The sequence below is a fragment of the Sus scrofa genome, chromosome 14, assembly GCF_000003025.6.
Source record: "Sus scrofa isolate TJ Tabasco breed Duroc chromosome 14, Sscrofa11.1, whole genome shotgun sequence".
NCBI classification, from domain to species: Eukaryota; Metazoa; Chordata; class Mammalia; order Artiodactyla; family Suidae; genus Sus; species Sus scrofa.
The window spans coordinates 102,890,773-102,906,640 of record NC_010456.5 but is presented as its reverse complement, the minus strand read 5'-3'; the positions used below and the strand labels follow the sequence as shown (position 1 = coordinate 102,906,640).

Here is a 15,868-nt window from a genome sequence, read left to right as displayed (position 1 = left end):
AAATCACCGTCACGGGCCAAAACATAATCAAAACAAATATGGGATTAACGTGCTCTCTCCCTACAATGCAGATCCTAGGTAGTATAGCATAGTTGCTTTACATTAAAGATAAACTTGAGGGTAGTTCTCATCGTGGTGCAGCAGAAATGAATCTGACTAGGAGCCATGAAGTTGCAGGTTCAATCCCTGGCCTTGCTCAGTGGGTTAAGGATTTGGCATTGCCAAGAGCTGTGGTGGTAGGTTACAGATGTGGCTCAGATCTGGTGTAGGCCGGCAGCTGTAGCTCCAATTGGACCCCTGGCCTGGGAACCTCCATATGCCACAGGTGCAGCCCTAAAAAGGCAAAAAAAAAAAAAGATAAACTTGAGGCAGGCAGCTGGATCTGAATCCCAGTTCTGCCGCTAGGCAAATTACTTACTTTGCGCTTCTCTGTACAAGAGAGATGACAAGGGGACCTATCTCACAGGGTTCTTATGAGAATTAAATGAGATAAAATATGTAAAATGTGTAAACCAATGTCTGGTAACTTATATTTAATAATGTGAGCTATCACTATACATCAGATTGCTGGATGAGCATAAAATCATAACAAAAAGAATAGTAGTAATCAAATATGGACTGGCATCAGACAGGATTAGTCTGATGTGTCCAGCTTACATAACAGATGATCTTGCTAATGGAACTTGAAATGTCTATTAATACTGGTATTAATCCTCTGCAGCCACATTCACTCTACAGATCGTCTTGCAGCTCAAGTATATTTATAACACCGGAATGGGAACTGCCTCTCTGTGCATGTGTGACCCTTCTTTTTCTGGGGTTGAGGGTCCAAGATTGACCAACATATCTTCAGTATACAGGCCTTCCCTAACTTTTATGTCTGATCCAATCCCTGCACAGTCCTGTTGGTCTAAGAGCTACCTTGCTGTATCTCTTCCTGAGCACTTTGCACATCCCTGCTCTGAAGCATTATTTTATGTTGATCCCATAGTTTAACTATTAAAAGGCTATCCTCCTTTTTAACTTTCAAGTTCTTGAAGGGGACAGGTTCTTCACAGCAGGTCAAGGTCCACCTGTTGTTGCTATCTTGGATGTGTGGTCCACCCACATCTCTTAAGAGAGCTAGCTTCCCAGCTTTGATGCCACAAAGAGATCTACAGAAATTTTTCTTGAACACCAATTCTGCTATTGCTGATAATAAAGCAACAATAGTCTTTTCTCTCCATTCCTTGGGGGTGTCATTCATTAGTAACGCTCTGTTTATTAAAAGTGATCAAATGCTGACTTTGTTAAAATCAACTGAAAGTGTTGGTTTTATCTGTCAACACAGAAGCATATTTCTTCTTCCTTCCTTAAGTATATTGCTGTCTTTATGGGCCCTTCTTGATAACACTCAATTGATACAATTTGCCTTTGAAAAATGTGTGTTATCTGCTAACAGTTTATAAGCAAACTGGACATCTGCAAAGAGAAGAAACATCAGTTTGTTACTTTTGATATGGATTTACATGTGAACCTGACATCTTTAAAGTTACCCAGAATAGCTCTAATTTGCTTCCATGAGACAGTATCTCCAAGTTTTAAAGAACTCATGCACATACTTCTCTTATGTTATACACGGCACATCTCTTTCAAAGGCCTCCATGGGTTGCAATTTCATGGAGAACATGAGTGATAGCATCACTTTCTACTGAGGAGAATGCTTTATTCTTATTTTGCCAGGACAGAGGACCAGGTAGCAAGGCAGGGCTTTCTGGACAGGGTCAGGACACCGTCGAGGTTGATGGGGTTGAAGCATGGCAGGGGGATCTGAGAGAAAGCAGGCCAGGAGACCATAAGGTCCAGGCAGGCTGGAAGGGGTACCTCACCTCCATAGCAGGCTTATGGAGTGAAGTGGGATTCCAAGGTGAGGGTAGTGATGCCCTCATTCCCCCCTCCTTATCAATGCCAATTTCCAGGTCAATCAGAATAATTACTCCTCACACACACACCTGGTAGCTCTGCTCTTCTCTACCTCAACTCTTCTACCTGTCTCTTCCTTGGTCATACTTGTTCAGTTAAACTATCAACCCTGGCTAAATCTATCTCTCTACATACCCTGCTTTAAAAGATTACCACTAAACATTGTGGGAGAAAAACATGCACCATGCTGACTAGTCCCTCACCTTAAATTCATGACCAGCACCCTCAAAAGTGGGCCCTTCACCTGTCAGGCTGTCACACTCAATGCCCTAATTCCATATGCTCCTCACCAACACGTCTTACCTTCTCCTCCCCCACAAACCCCATTTATCTTCCTCCATCCTCACTCTCCACTCATGACCTCACTTCCTGTTTTACTGAAAACAAAAGGAAAGAAGAAAAAGAAACAAAGAGAATTTATACCACCACCCTACTCACTCACTAGCATCTATACGGCAGTGCTCTTGCTGTTTCTAAAACATTCACGTGCCAATCTCTATTTGCTAGATCTCCTTCTAGTGACCTGAGAACACTGCTCCACCGCTTGTTCCTCTCGCCTGTCAGTCTTCTGCAATCTACTGAAGATGCCCATCAATATTCAAACACACTACTTTCTCATCTTAAAAAAAAAAAAAAGGTCACACATCTGTTGACCCTCTTTCCCTTGTCGGCTTTTACCCCATTTCAGAGCTACCTGTACACTCTCTCAGTTCTTTTCTTCAGCCTTCTTAATTTGTTAAGATGAAACTTACACAGTCACTGTACAATTATTAAAACATTTCCATTTTCTCACACCCCCTGGGACTTTGCCCCTCCCACCCCCGAAAGTGCTCAGCCAGAGTACCCAGGACCCCCCTTCACACTCAGCCCAGGGCTCAGTCCCCTCTTACTCAAAGCAGCTAACTTGGCTGATCCTCCTCTGGCATTGGCTTTGCCTCCGGGGACCTCTAGCTTTCCTCCTACTGCGCTTACTCCTCCTCAGTACCCAGGGCAAAGTCCTTCAGCCTCTTTCTTCTCTTCTCTAGCAACACTTGCTCCCTTGGGGCTCTCACGGATTATTAAATTAGATCTAAATGCCAATAATCTACAGACTCATGTGTCCAACTCCCAACTGGGCATCTCTGTTTGGATGGCTCACAGTTTACATTCAAATCCTAAAATATAACCTCCTGATCGTCCACCCTCATCCTTTCCTAAATGATTTGACGGTATCTCTATCCTTGGTCTAAGTATCTTAGAGCAAATATCTCAATGCTATCCTGACTCCTTTCTCTTTTATGAGCAACATACAGTTCACTAGCAAATCTGGCTCTACCTTCACAATGTAACCAGAATCGATGTGTCCTGGCACAAGCCATTGTCACCTCTTGCCTGCACTCCTGTGGTAGCCTCCCCACAGGTCTACTTTTTGAAGCAATCTAAGGGATGCTTTCATTTTGTCCTTTTTTTTTTTAGGGCCACCTCGTGGCATATGGAAGTTCCCAGGCTAGGGGTTGAATTAGCTCTACAGCTGCGACCTACACCACAGCTCACGGCAACACCGAATTCTTAACCCACTAAGCGAGGCCAGAAATCAAACTCACATCCTCATGGCTACTAGTCAGATTCTTTTCCGCTGTGCCACGATGGCAACTCCAGGGATGCTTTTAAACATAAATCAGACCATGTCAATCCTGCCTGAAATAGATACTCTTTTCTCTCAGAGTAAAAGCCAAAATCCTGAAAAGGGGCCCAATGAGAACAGTGTGCTGTGCCTCTGCCCGTCTGCCACCCCACTCCATCCTACCCCTCCCTGGACTCCTTTACTCACTGCTGACTGGCCACTCTGGCTCCCAACCATCTCTCAATGTGCCCAGCATCCTGCCTTACAGCCTCTGCTCATTATTTCCTCTACACGGAATACTGTTCCCTCAGATAGCTGGTTGGCAACTCCTCCACCTCCTCAAGTCTGGTCAAACGCCACCTTCCTAGGGAGGCCTACCCTGAACACAGGCTTATTTTCAGTCCTAACACTTTCTCACTGACCACCCAACTTCCCTTACCCGGCCTAACCTTCCACAGCATGTATTACCTGATCACATACACTATGACTTTCTGCCTACGACGTCGCCTGATGTGCCCCAGGTGCCCAGAACAGTATCTGGAGGAGGAGGTGCTCAGTAAGTATTTGTGGAATAAATGAGGACACAAGGGTTAGGAACAGAAAAGGGAGCCATGATTTTAGGACCTGCAGGTATATTAATTACTCTAGTCAAGTCAGAAATCAGCCTACGTTTTCAACTAAAGCAAGGGAAGAGATTCTGAGTTGACTAATAATTTTCTTGACAATTAAAATGAGTTAATTTGATATAAGCTAAGTAGTTTCCTAAAATAAAATGATCATTTTCTGTTCTCTGAGTAAAGAAGTGTCAGTGGTTGAGCGTTCTGAGAGAATATAGCTTTGTTCACTGGTTTTTGACACTCTGATAAATATACAGTCCGGTAAAAATCAGGACATTATAATACCAGAAGTTACCAAGTATCTATTTTCCATTTTAAAGTAGCCAAATGGAAATGATCTTTTGTTTTGTCTATACTGGCTGGACTGTACTTCTTCATAATGGTTACATTCAACCTTTGTGCTAGACTCTTAAATATACCTGAACATGGACCGCAATTTCTAACTCTGAGTACTTTTGGGTTTTAGGTTACTTATTTTTTTCTCACCCATCACTGGAATCAGTTCCAACTCATCCTGACCTAGATATAATTTATTCTCAGAAACCAATACAGAAGACAGTTTATTTGTTATCTCCTAGTTTTGTCTTTTAGTGTCCACTATGAATTTGCTCAACTGTTTAAACATTCTTTATTATCAAATGCATAGTTTCAAAAACTAAGAGAACTATACATCTGATATAATTATTAACATAATTACTACTAATAATGACACCTAGATTGTTTAAGGCCTATGATTACCACTTCCTATTTAAAAAGAATCACCAAAATGAACACTGCAATCACTTTCAGAAATGAATGACTAGTTTCTGCCAAAATACTGTTTGAAACACGTAACGTCAGTTATATCAATGACCTTATTTCCACTACAACCCTAGGACATTATATTTGCACCTACTGAAACTTTAAATATAATTTCTATTTAGGTCTTTATTATTCTAAAAACAAGTCTTGACTCTAAAAATTCAATTTTATAAAGAATACATCATTGGAAAGTTCAATTTATATCTCTTCTTCATTATAATGGCTACTCATTCAGAATTATTTACAAGTTCAGATCCTGATTGGGTATATAATGATGGTATACAGTCACAAAAACACAGTTAGAGGATGCTTACTATCTATATTTTTAAAATTCATATGTTCCTTAAGGAATTTTAGAAAATGTAGACTAGCAGAGAGAAGAAAAAACAAAATTAGAAAATGTCCTAATTTATTACAAAAATGCACTCAAGTCAGCTATTTGGGATTCAGAACCTATCTCTAGCACTTATTAGCTGTGTTACTTAAGCTTTCTTAGCTTTATCTCTGTGAAAAACACTGGAATAAGAATCTGAAATACTCTTCCCTCAAGTCTTTTCAGAGCTTGCTTTCCTATTATTTATGGTCTCTGCTCAAATGGTAACTTCCAAGCAAGACCTTACTCTATTTTTCTTCCTAGTAGGTGTTATACATAGCATCTAAAATTATACCACTTATGTGCTCTTTGTCTCCCTCTTCTATCGGAACATAAACTCTAGGAGGGCAGACTATGCCTGTCTTGTTTATTGCTGTCTTCCCACTGGCTAGAGTAATGACTGGCCCAATGTAGGTGCTAATAAACATTTGCAGACTGATTTAATAATACCACCAAACTAGACGCGTCCTTGGGAAGATTAAATAAGGCAACATGTAAAGCCCATGACCCCAAATATGACATTCAATAAATAACAGCCATTATTTTAATTTTATTAGCATTTATTTCAATTACTATAGGATTAAAAGTACAAACTGCTGGGGAGTTCCCGTCATGGCTCAGTGGTTAACAAATCCGACTAGGAACCATGAGGTTGAGGGTTCGATCCCTGCCCTTGCTCAGTGGGTTAAGGATCCGGCGTTGCTGTGAGCTGTGATGTAGGTTGCAGACGCGGCTCGGATCCCGTGTTGCTGTGGCTCTGGTGTAGGCTGGCCGCTGTGGCTCCGATTGGACCCCTAGTCTGGAAACCTCCATAAACTGCAGGAGCGGCCCTAGAAAAAACAAAAAACAAAACAAAACAAAAAGTACAAACTGCCTACTTCAAGAGACATTGGTATTACAAACATCTGGTCCAAAGTGTGCTTCTTAAACTTTAGTGCACAACAGAATCACCTGAAGAGCTTGTTATTACACAGATTTCTGGCCCTCTTCCCAGAGATTCGGATTCGGTAGGTGTATGGCAAGGCCCCAGAATGTGCGCGTCTAACAACTTCCCAGATGAGAATGCTGCTGGTCTGGAGACTGCACTTTGAATAGCAAGTGTATGTGGCAAAAGATTTTTAAACACTGAGTTCCAATGTATCAAGAATTCTCTGTATCTTAATTAAATATTTGTGTATTCATGACACTTGTTCAAAAAACAATAAATGATGGAAGTAAATTTTACCATCTTTTGATTAAATTATTCCTTCATTCTTACACATTACTACATAAAATTACCATGTCCCTTAATTGTCACATCAACTGTATTTAATTATCAATTAACCCTTCTTGTTTGCCTAAGTTAAAAACTAAGTACAACACTGTTTTTCTAAAGAATTCATTCTTAGTTAAGGGATTACGGCCATAATCTCTGAAAAGGCAGAGAGAAGAAAGCTTTCCTTTCCTGTACCACAGAATTCTATGTCTATAACCTTCCTTTTTTTCTGAGGAAAGAATCATCAGATTCTTAAAGGGGCCTCTAACCACAAAAGAGTTAAGAACCAATGCACTGTGCTCTGCACATTTCAGCTGCTAGAACAAAGCTCCTTTGTTCTCAGTTTAAGTGAAAAGTCTTTCATTTTAAGTCAACAACCTATACAACCACAGAAAATACACTCTAAGCAACCTCAAAAAGTTTCTCAGGATCCTGGTGCAAGAGATAGAGCGTCCCTTAATGAAGAACCACCAATCTCTACTCCCTAATCCTGCATCTCTCCCTCTCCCACCCCCTCTCTGCTTAAAACCCACAAAGTTCCCACTTTTATTTTATTTTACTTTATTTTGGCTATGCCCATCGCATGAAGACATCCTGGGCCAGGGGTTGAACCCTCGCCACAGTAGCAACCTGAGCCACAGCAGTGACCACACCAGATCCTTAACCCACTGAGCCACCAGGGAACTCCTCCCACCTGTATTTCAGAAGACAGTTTTTCCAAATTCATAATTCCTAACTGACATTGCCTACATGCCTTTCAAGCTACCTATCACTGCATCTGAATTTTTGAAAGGAAAAAAAAAATGGAATAGTCAACAAACTGGCCATTTATATATTCATTTAAGCTTTTATTAAGAGCTCAAACAGCAGGTATTAAGGATATACTTAACTCAAATCTGCCTGTGGGAGCAGGTGAGTGGCATACCTTGGAGTAGGTGAGTTTTAAAGGATAGATCGCTGCTAGCCAGCCATATGAGAAGTTCCATGAGCAAGCAGCTGAACGGCAAAGGTGTGCATGCATGTCAGATGGTTGGGGAGGAGGCAGGCAGAAATCAGCTCAGTAGCTTTATATCCTGAGGGAAGCAGGGTACCTTTAGGAAATTTTGGGTCAGCTGAAGAATGAGTGATGAAGACAATGAGCTCTTAGAAATGATCACCATTGACACAGTTTGAGTGAGCTGCAGGTACTTTGGTGAGAAGGAATGAGAGCCTGAGCAAGAACGGTCACAGGGGATGGCAGTGAAGGGACAGACTGAGACAGCTTACAAGCAGAGACCCGACGGACTCCTGCCCTGTTCTGTTAGTGAGGGAAAGACAGTCAAGCATGGAGCGTACTTCTTAGATAACTGAGTGGTGGTACAACATCCATTCGCTTTTAGGTATGTTAAGTTCCAAGTGACTTCAGGATGTCTAAGTGGACATCCAGTGGGATTCTGAAGCTCAGAAGGACTATGCCAGAAATAAAGATTGGGGAGACATTAGCATAGGCAGAAGTCAGAAGAAATGAGTTCATATAAAAGAATATCCAAATATACCTGCAGAAATTTCTTCTTGGCTTATGAGTTTTGCTTGACAGTTTTAAGTTCCAAATTTACCTTTTTTTTTTTTTTTTTTTAGGGCCACACCCATGGCATATGGAAGTTCCCAGGCTAGGGATCTAATCGGAGCTGTAGCCACTAGCCTGTACCACAGACACAGCAATGCCAATGTCTGCCAACTATACCACAGGTCACAGCAACACCGGATCTTTAACCCACTGAGCAAGGCCAGGGATCAAAGCTGCATCCTCATGGATGCTAGTTAGCTTTCACTGAGCCACGACGGGAACTCCCTCAAATTTATCTTATTACCACCCTGCTCCAATGGCTAGCAAAGTGCCCAGTATCTAATTATTTAAACAATTCAATAATTATTTGTGTGAGCAAGTTTATTTCCTTAGGTTTAGGTTTAAAATTACCTCACTGACATGTAACCATGGTTAGTGTGGGTTTAGTTCATCTAGCATTAAGTGATTATTTAAAGAGAATAGTCCGTATTTTAAATTTTTACCTCATTGAGAAGTTTTATATCTTTTTATCGAATGTCCTTGGCTGGCTAAAGTGAACTGGTTTTAGTGGATGAGATATGAGCTTACTTAAAGGTGGGGGCTTTTAGAAGCCTTTTTCTTTTTCTGCAGCTACTTGTCAGGAGCGTGGGACAGCCTACAGGGCCACCTCTGCCTCACCTTTCCTTCTGACTGGCCTGCCCCCTTCTCTGCCTTCTACAGAACTGAGTGCTGTTAACACCAAGGCTGTGGCAATCAGACAGCCTGCTGCCATTCTGGCCTTTGCTCCTACATCCACATGGAAGCCAGGCAGTGTGAGCGCAAGAATTTCTCAATGGGAGAAGAATAGGGGAACAAGAACCTACCTGATCTGAGGAGGAGAGAGCGAGCTGAGTATTTACAGAGTATTCTGAAAGAGTGAAGTAAATTCCTTTATCCACATCAAAGGAGGGAGGGCCACTCATGACCCCGACCTTGCACTCCAACACACCTCTGCTGCAGCCACACCCAAGGGCTTCTGTCCCAGCCTGGGAAGGCCTGTGGCCCAAGGCTAAGGAAATTCAGAAAACACTCTGGGGTTCCTTTGCTGGCATTCCATTCTGGGCAATATCCTGACATATATATGCTATTACATCATTTTGTTTCATTATTTTCATCACACTTAACAGCATCCAAATTTATTTTATACATTCCCTAGCTTGATATTCTTTCTTCGCTTGACCAGAGAAGTCCAAAGGGACTGGGCCCCAAAGTCTGATTTTGCTTACCAGTAATAAAGATCCATTTATATGTTTCAAACTTGAATAGTAAGAACAACATTTTTATATTTTATTATGAGTTTTCATAATAAGAACTAATGTTTACCCCTTCTTTCCTTACAGTATCATAAAACTGTAGTCTATGTACAAAGTTATTTTAATAAGATATTCTTTTTATATGCCAAAGTCAAGATGGAAAAAATCATGGGGCACCTCTCTATCACTTAACACTTCTCCCTTTCCTCATGCCCCATTTGGCCATCTTCTCTACCAGACACTGATCCCAATCACAGTGCCATCACAACTCTTCCACTTTATACCTAAACCAGGGAGACACAAAGACTCAACCAATGACTGAGGAACACTGATTTGCAGTACTATTTATTCTATCAATACAAATCAGAGGCTATTTTGCAACTGCAACAGGTTTTTGGTTTGTCTGTTTTTGCCTATAAGCTCCAACACAAATACAAGCCAAAAAAATACACAAAAATCCAAGGACCAGAAAGAGCATAGGGATTAGTACTACAGAATCCTCTATAGACACAGGGTTGAATCCCTCACTCTTTCCTCTTTTACTCTACTGTTCTGTGTTCTCTGTGGATGATAAAGGTCACATTTGTGATTTACACTGTCTTTTAATTACATTTCTGCCATGTGCTATGCACATTCTCAGTAAAGGTATGTGCATTTCTCAGTAAAGGGGCCTGATGACTGCCAAGGGATTTTTTAGGCCAGAATTGACTTGAGCAGTTAAACTGTTGCCTACCCATTTAAACCTTAAATTGCTGTTGCAAACATAATCATTGCTTATAAATTGATTTTTTTTCTTTTTTTTTTGTTTGTTTTTCAGGGCGGCACCTGTGGCATATTGAAGTGCCTGGGCTAGGAGTCTGCCAGCCTATACCACAGCCACATGGGATCTGAGCCACTTCTGCAACTTCCACCACAGCTCACAGCAACAAGGGATACTTAACCCCCTAAGGGAGGCCAGGGATCAAACCTGCATCCTCATGGATACTAGTCAGATTCCTTACCCCTGAGCCACCATGGGAACTCCCAAACTGATTAATTTCTAGAATCTTTTATTTTTTCCTTCAAAAGAGTGGCATTCAAACCAGGATTTCATTCTCTCCCCCAAATTTTTCTTTCAGAAGAACAGATATAAAATCTGTATTATATAGGTAGAAATGGAGCATTTGTGGTTTCTTCTTATCTTCCAGAGTTGGCAGTTTTTGCTGGAGAAATCCAAATATAAAAACAATGCACTAGGCATTAAACTAGAGCTTACTGGAATTACTTTCATTGAAATAGGAGAATAAATTCACACTGGCAAAAACACAAAAGGTATGCGAAATCCTGGCCCAACTGGCTATAAAAATGTCCTTCCTCTATTGACAGGACAGGTGAAAAAGAAACTTGTTAGGAGTTCCACAGACATAATCATATTAAAACAGTGAGTCTCAAACTTGTGAATGAATGCTTCAGAATCGCCCAGAGGGCTTGTTAAACAGATGGCTGGGCCCACTCCTGGAATGCCTGTTTCAGTAATTCTGGGGTAAGGTCTGATAATTTGCATTTCGAACAAGTTCCCAGGTGATGCTGAGGCTGCTAGAGTACAAGGCAAGTCCTACAGATCTACTGTACAGAACAGTGCCTATAGTTAACAATACTGTGTTGTATACTTTAAAATGCGCTCGCTGAGACAGATTTTATAATATTATTATTATTATACTGTAATAATAAGAGGATGGAAGAAAACTTTTGGAGGTGAAGACACGTTTATGACATTGATGTGGTGATGATTTCATGGGTGTATACTTGTCTCTAAACTCATCAAGTTATATACATTAAATATGTACAGCTTTTTATGACAACCATAACTCAATAAAGTGGTTTAAAAAACCCACAATGAATTAAAGTATGAATACCCTAAAAAATCTCTGAGCATGTTCATTCTTTCAGTAATTATTTTTTTGGCCATGCCTGTAGCATGTGGAAGTTCCCAGGCCAGAGATGGGACCCACACCATAGCAGTGACTTGAGCCATAGCAGTGACAATACCAGATCCTTAACCCACTGAGCCACCAGGGAACTCCTCAATATAATTTTCAAAAATCAAAAACCTCAGATAGTTCACTTTAAAAAAAAAACCCATAACTCAGAGTTCCCATTGTGGCTCAGTGAGTTAAGGACCCAGATTGCCTCTGTGAGGATGTGGGTTCAATCCCAGAACTCGCTCAGTGGATTAAGGATGTGACATTGTCACAAGCTGTGGCACAATTTTCAGATGCGGCTTGGATCCTATCTTGCGATGGCTGTGGTACAGGCCTGCAGCTGCAGTTCCAACATGACTCCTAGCTTGGGAACTTCATATGCCACAGGTTTAGCAGGAAAAAGAAAAAAAAAATTTTTTAAAAACCTATAACTGGAGTTCCCTGGTGGCCTAGGCATTAAGGATCCAGTGTTGTCATTGCTGTGGCTCAGGTCACTGTTGTGGCACGGGTTCTATCCCTGGCCCAGAAACTTCCACATGCCACAAATACAGCTAAACAAAACCAATAAGCAATAAACACTTATGATCTTTAGAACATTTTACAATCATAGAAAAGTCAACTATTACGATTAAAAAAAACCAAGAAACATTTATACCACTAGTATCCCAACAAATTCAACTCTGAAAGTAAATTCAAAGTTAATTCTTAGGCTACTTACTATTTCACAAGTTACAATCCAGGGAGGGGGAGGAATGTGGTAGTTTTAAAAGAACAAGTGTAACCCAAAACTTCTGATGGGTTGATGACCAAAAAAAAAAAAATACTTACAAGTATGGAGGCATTCCGTCACTGTAGTTGGCTTGATCAGATACCCTTTACAGATATAGCAGGTGATGTATGGATTGAAATCTTTTACCAAGTGTTTCCTTTGGGTAGCCATTCGTGGTTAGGTAGGACGGGCTCTAGCAGTTCAGGCAAAGAGGGTTATTAAGTGGATGAAAGTCTAATCCCAGGAACTGGTGTGGAGTTCCCAACTGGATGTCCCAAGGCATGAGAACCAACATCCAGACTTCTTAGGAGATCGCTGGTCATCACTCTTTTTGGTGGTTCTGCTTTCCCATATCTTCTTCCACGATAACTTTTTTAAAAAATGAGAGAAGGCATCAAATTCCTCATACTGTAATAACATTATTATATTAGCAGCAAGTGTTACATGCTCCAAATTGAGTGAACAGTGTTTCCCTCATTGTAGCATTAATTTACAAATCTGCTATGCTTAATTCAGAATAATGACAAATCTATCCAATCCTGAGGCCTCAACTATCACCTCGATACAATGACACCTTAGGCTATTAACTCCTGCTTTGGTATCTTTACCTCTTCAGTAACCTATTTTAACTATCTGCTAGACTGTTCTTTTAGGAGTTCCTGCCAACACAAGCTAAAAGATTCAAAATTGAAGTCTATTATCCTTCCTGTTTCCATTTTGTACTCCACACCCAGTCAGTAATCAAATCAAACTGATGTTCTTTTCCATTCCATCCAGTTACCCTACTTGACTACTGCCTTTCTATCTGCAGCTCAACTTAGTCTACCAAGTTTATTTCATTCTGTTAGATTTGGATCCTCTTCTCAAAGAATGTCAGTGTCTCCTCTTTACTCTGAAACAGGAAGGCGTTTAAATTTCTTACCTTGTCATATAACCCTCCAGAGGCTGACCTTAACATACCCTTCAACAAACATGCAAACTGAAAGGACTGGTCTCGCCATAGTCCATTCTGCAGGTTCTATGCTCTCCATCTGACAAGCCCCCCTCCTCTCCTCTATCTAGGGCCTACCTATTATTCTTCCTATTCTTTTTTTGGTCTTTTTAGGGCCACACACGTGGCATATGGAAGTTCCCAGGCTAGGGGTAAAATCAGAGATACAGCTGCTGGCCTACACCACAGCCAGAGCCAAGCCACATCTGCGACCTATACCACAGCTCAAGGCAATGCCGGATACTAACCCCACTGAGCGAGGCCAGGGATCAAATCCACGTCCTCCTGGATACTGGTCAGGTTCGTTACTGCTGAGCCACAACGGGAACTCCCGAGAACCTACCTATGCTTCAAAATATTTTTCCAAAGCTAGCCTCAGTGTAATCTTGCCCTGGTTTTTTACACCTTACTTCTCTCATATTTTCCCTTGTATTTTGATTTAGTTACATTCATTCTTTATCTCTTCTATTACACTGCAAAATCTTTAATGGAAACCAGTCACAATTAGCAAATGTTACCTGGGCAATGCTACATATCTTCCCTAAGCCTCAGGGTTTTTTAAACTGAAAAATGAAAACAAGAATGCCAGCCTCCTCCAGCGATGACAATTAAATGAGACAATATATATAAAGCTAGTACACTGTAAAAGTTTAGTATCATTAACTTTTTCTTCCCAGAAACGTTTAGTATGACTTACCCATATGGTTACTTTAAAAAAAAAGAAAAGTTTTAAAGGTTTCTTACAACAAACGTGTCCTCTGAGAAAACACAACACGAAAAAAGATGTTGATCTCCTGAGATAATTCAATAAACAAAAACTTTTCTAACTTAGATGTTAACTCATAGGTAAGTGTAAAGCAACCAGAGAGGTAAAACACATCATTCCATCTTCCATCGACAGACACATCGTCATTGAGAAAGTGAACGGAATAGGTTCTGCAAGTAATCATCCTACCCGCTCAGGATATCGTGTAGATGGTGTAACAGAAGAGAACATAATTATCAATTAGGGGGTCTGAGTGCTGATCCTGAGCCCTATATGACCTTCAGCAAGGCACTTAATATCCGTGCCTGGGTCCCAGCTTCCTCCTCTATATTCTGGTATTAACTGCCCTGCCTTTCCCACAGGTTTGCCACAAAGCTCCAAAGTCTGAAAAAGTCCACTGAAGGAGAAGATGCCCGGTCCCGATCTGGGGTGGCATTAGATCCTAAGCCATAGAGCCTCGTCACCAGGGCGGTTAAAGGAAGCCAAGTACTTGCAGGGGCGGGGCGGGGGCAGGAGGGAACTTTTCCGCGTCCCCCGGACCGACCGGGTAGTAGCATGGCTCTGGGCGGTCCGAGCCCCAGCCGCCCCGCCCGCCTGGCAGGTGCGCGGGCCCGGGCCCGGCCTGCGCCAGAGAGGACGCGCTGCCTCTCCCCGAGCTGGCCGCCCGCCGCCCTCTCCGCCCCCGAGCGCACCGCGCGACTTCGAAGCCCCCAGACCCCGGCCGGCCACCCCTGACCCCAACCGGGAAGGGCTCTCCTGGCTCCAGGCGGGGCCCGCCAGGGCAGGTGCCCGGAGCTGCCGCTCAGGCTCAGGGAACAAACTTGGGCGGGGAGCGAGGGGGCGGCCGGGGTCCTGGCCCCTCTGCCGCTATCCCGCCCGCCGGGTACCTACCCCGCGGCCGCCGCTGCCGTCGCTCCGCGCCCGCCAACGCGCCGGCCTCAGAGGGAAGGAAAGTGAAAGAGAAACAGGGCCCGCCGCGGCGTGGCCGGTCCCGGCGCCCCGTCCGCCCTCCCCCTGCAGGCGGGAGCGCGCCGGCTCCGCGGGGCCACTCGGCTCGGGCCCGATAGGGCGCGGCGGGCCTCGGGGCCCAGGGCGGGTGCCGCCTCCAAGGGCAACTCCACCCCCTTCCAACCGCCGGCGCCGCCGGCCGGCCCCGCCCCCGTCACGCCCCCCGCCACCACGCCCGCAGGCCACGCCCGCCGGCCCCGCGCTCCTCGCAGGTGCCGCGGGCGCCCCGCCCGCCCTGCTGGCCTAGCTCCAGGGCGACTGTAAGCTCTGGCCAAATTTTACCTCGGTTCTTCTCCTCACCACCAACCCTCCCGATTGTTTTCATCATAACAATGCCTGGCATATTTTCCCTGGCGGGTTTACAAGCAATGGTCAGTGCTGAGAATGAGTCACCCCATGAAACTGTCTACTCAGCTGTATCTTCCCCACGCCAGTCCCCCAAGGGCCGGGCAGGAAGACCGCTTGATTAGCACCTTAAGAATCACCAAAGGGAATTCTCCTTGTGGCTCAGCGGTTAAGACAAGACTGGTATCCATGAGATGCATACGGTTAGCTCCCTGGCCTCAGTGGGTTAAGGATCCTGCTTGCCCTGAGATGTGGTGTAGGTCACAGATGATGCTCGGATCCCTACTGTGGCTGTGGTGTAGGCCGGCAGCTGCAGCTCCGATTGGACCTCCGGCTTGGGGAATTTCCGTATGCAGCAGGTGTGCCAATAAAGACAAAAAAAAAAAAAAAGGAATCACTAAGGAACTTGTTACTGTGGGGTGGGTCTGGAGATCAGGATCTGTAACCAAACAGGAGAGCCGTGGGGGTGGGGTTGTTAGAGGAAATGTAAAGAATTATTAGTGTTTGTAAGGTTCAAACAAGCAAAAAATCCCAGTTTTCTTTCTAGAGGACTTTGAGAAGGACAAGAGGCCATTCATT

General features: G+C 43.2%; 1 protein-coding gene across 9 annotated transcripts in view; it reads right to left on the bottom strand.

Annotated features, from left to right (window-relative positions):
- PCGF5 (polycomb group ring finger 5) overlaps nucleotides 1–15,868 on the bottom strand; it is a 134,723-nt gene that overhangs the window by 55,222 nt on the left and 63,633 nt on the right. For 6 of the 9 annotated variants that reach the window (XM_021073244.1, XM_021073247.1, XM_003133143.4 and 3 more), the window contains exon 2: nucleotides 12,239–12,548. In XM_021073244.1, coding sequence (XP_020928903.1) covers nucleotides 12,239–12,350 — 112 coding nt within the window. In that variant the 5' untranslated portion in view covers nucleotides 12,351–12,548. Of the gene's footprint in view, nucleotides 1–12,238; nucleotides 12,549–14,827; nucleotides 15,092–15,868 lie in introns of those variants that run through there. The other 3 variants (XR_002338662.1, XM_013983547.2, XM_005671277.3) reach the window with 3 other exon arrangements.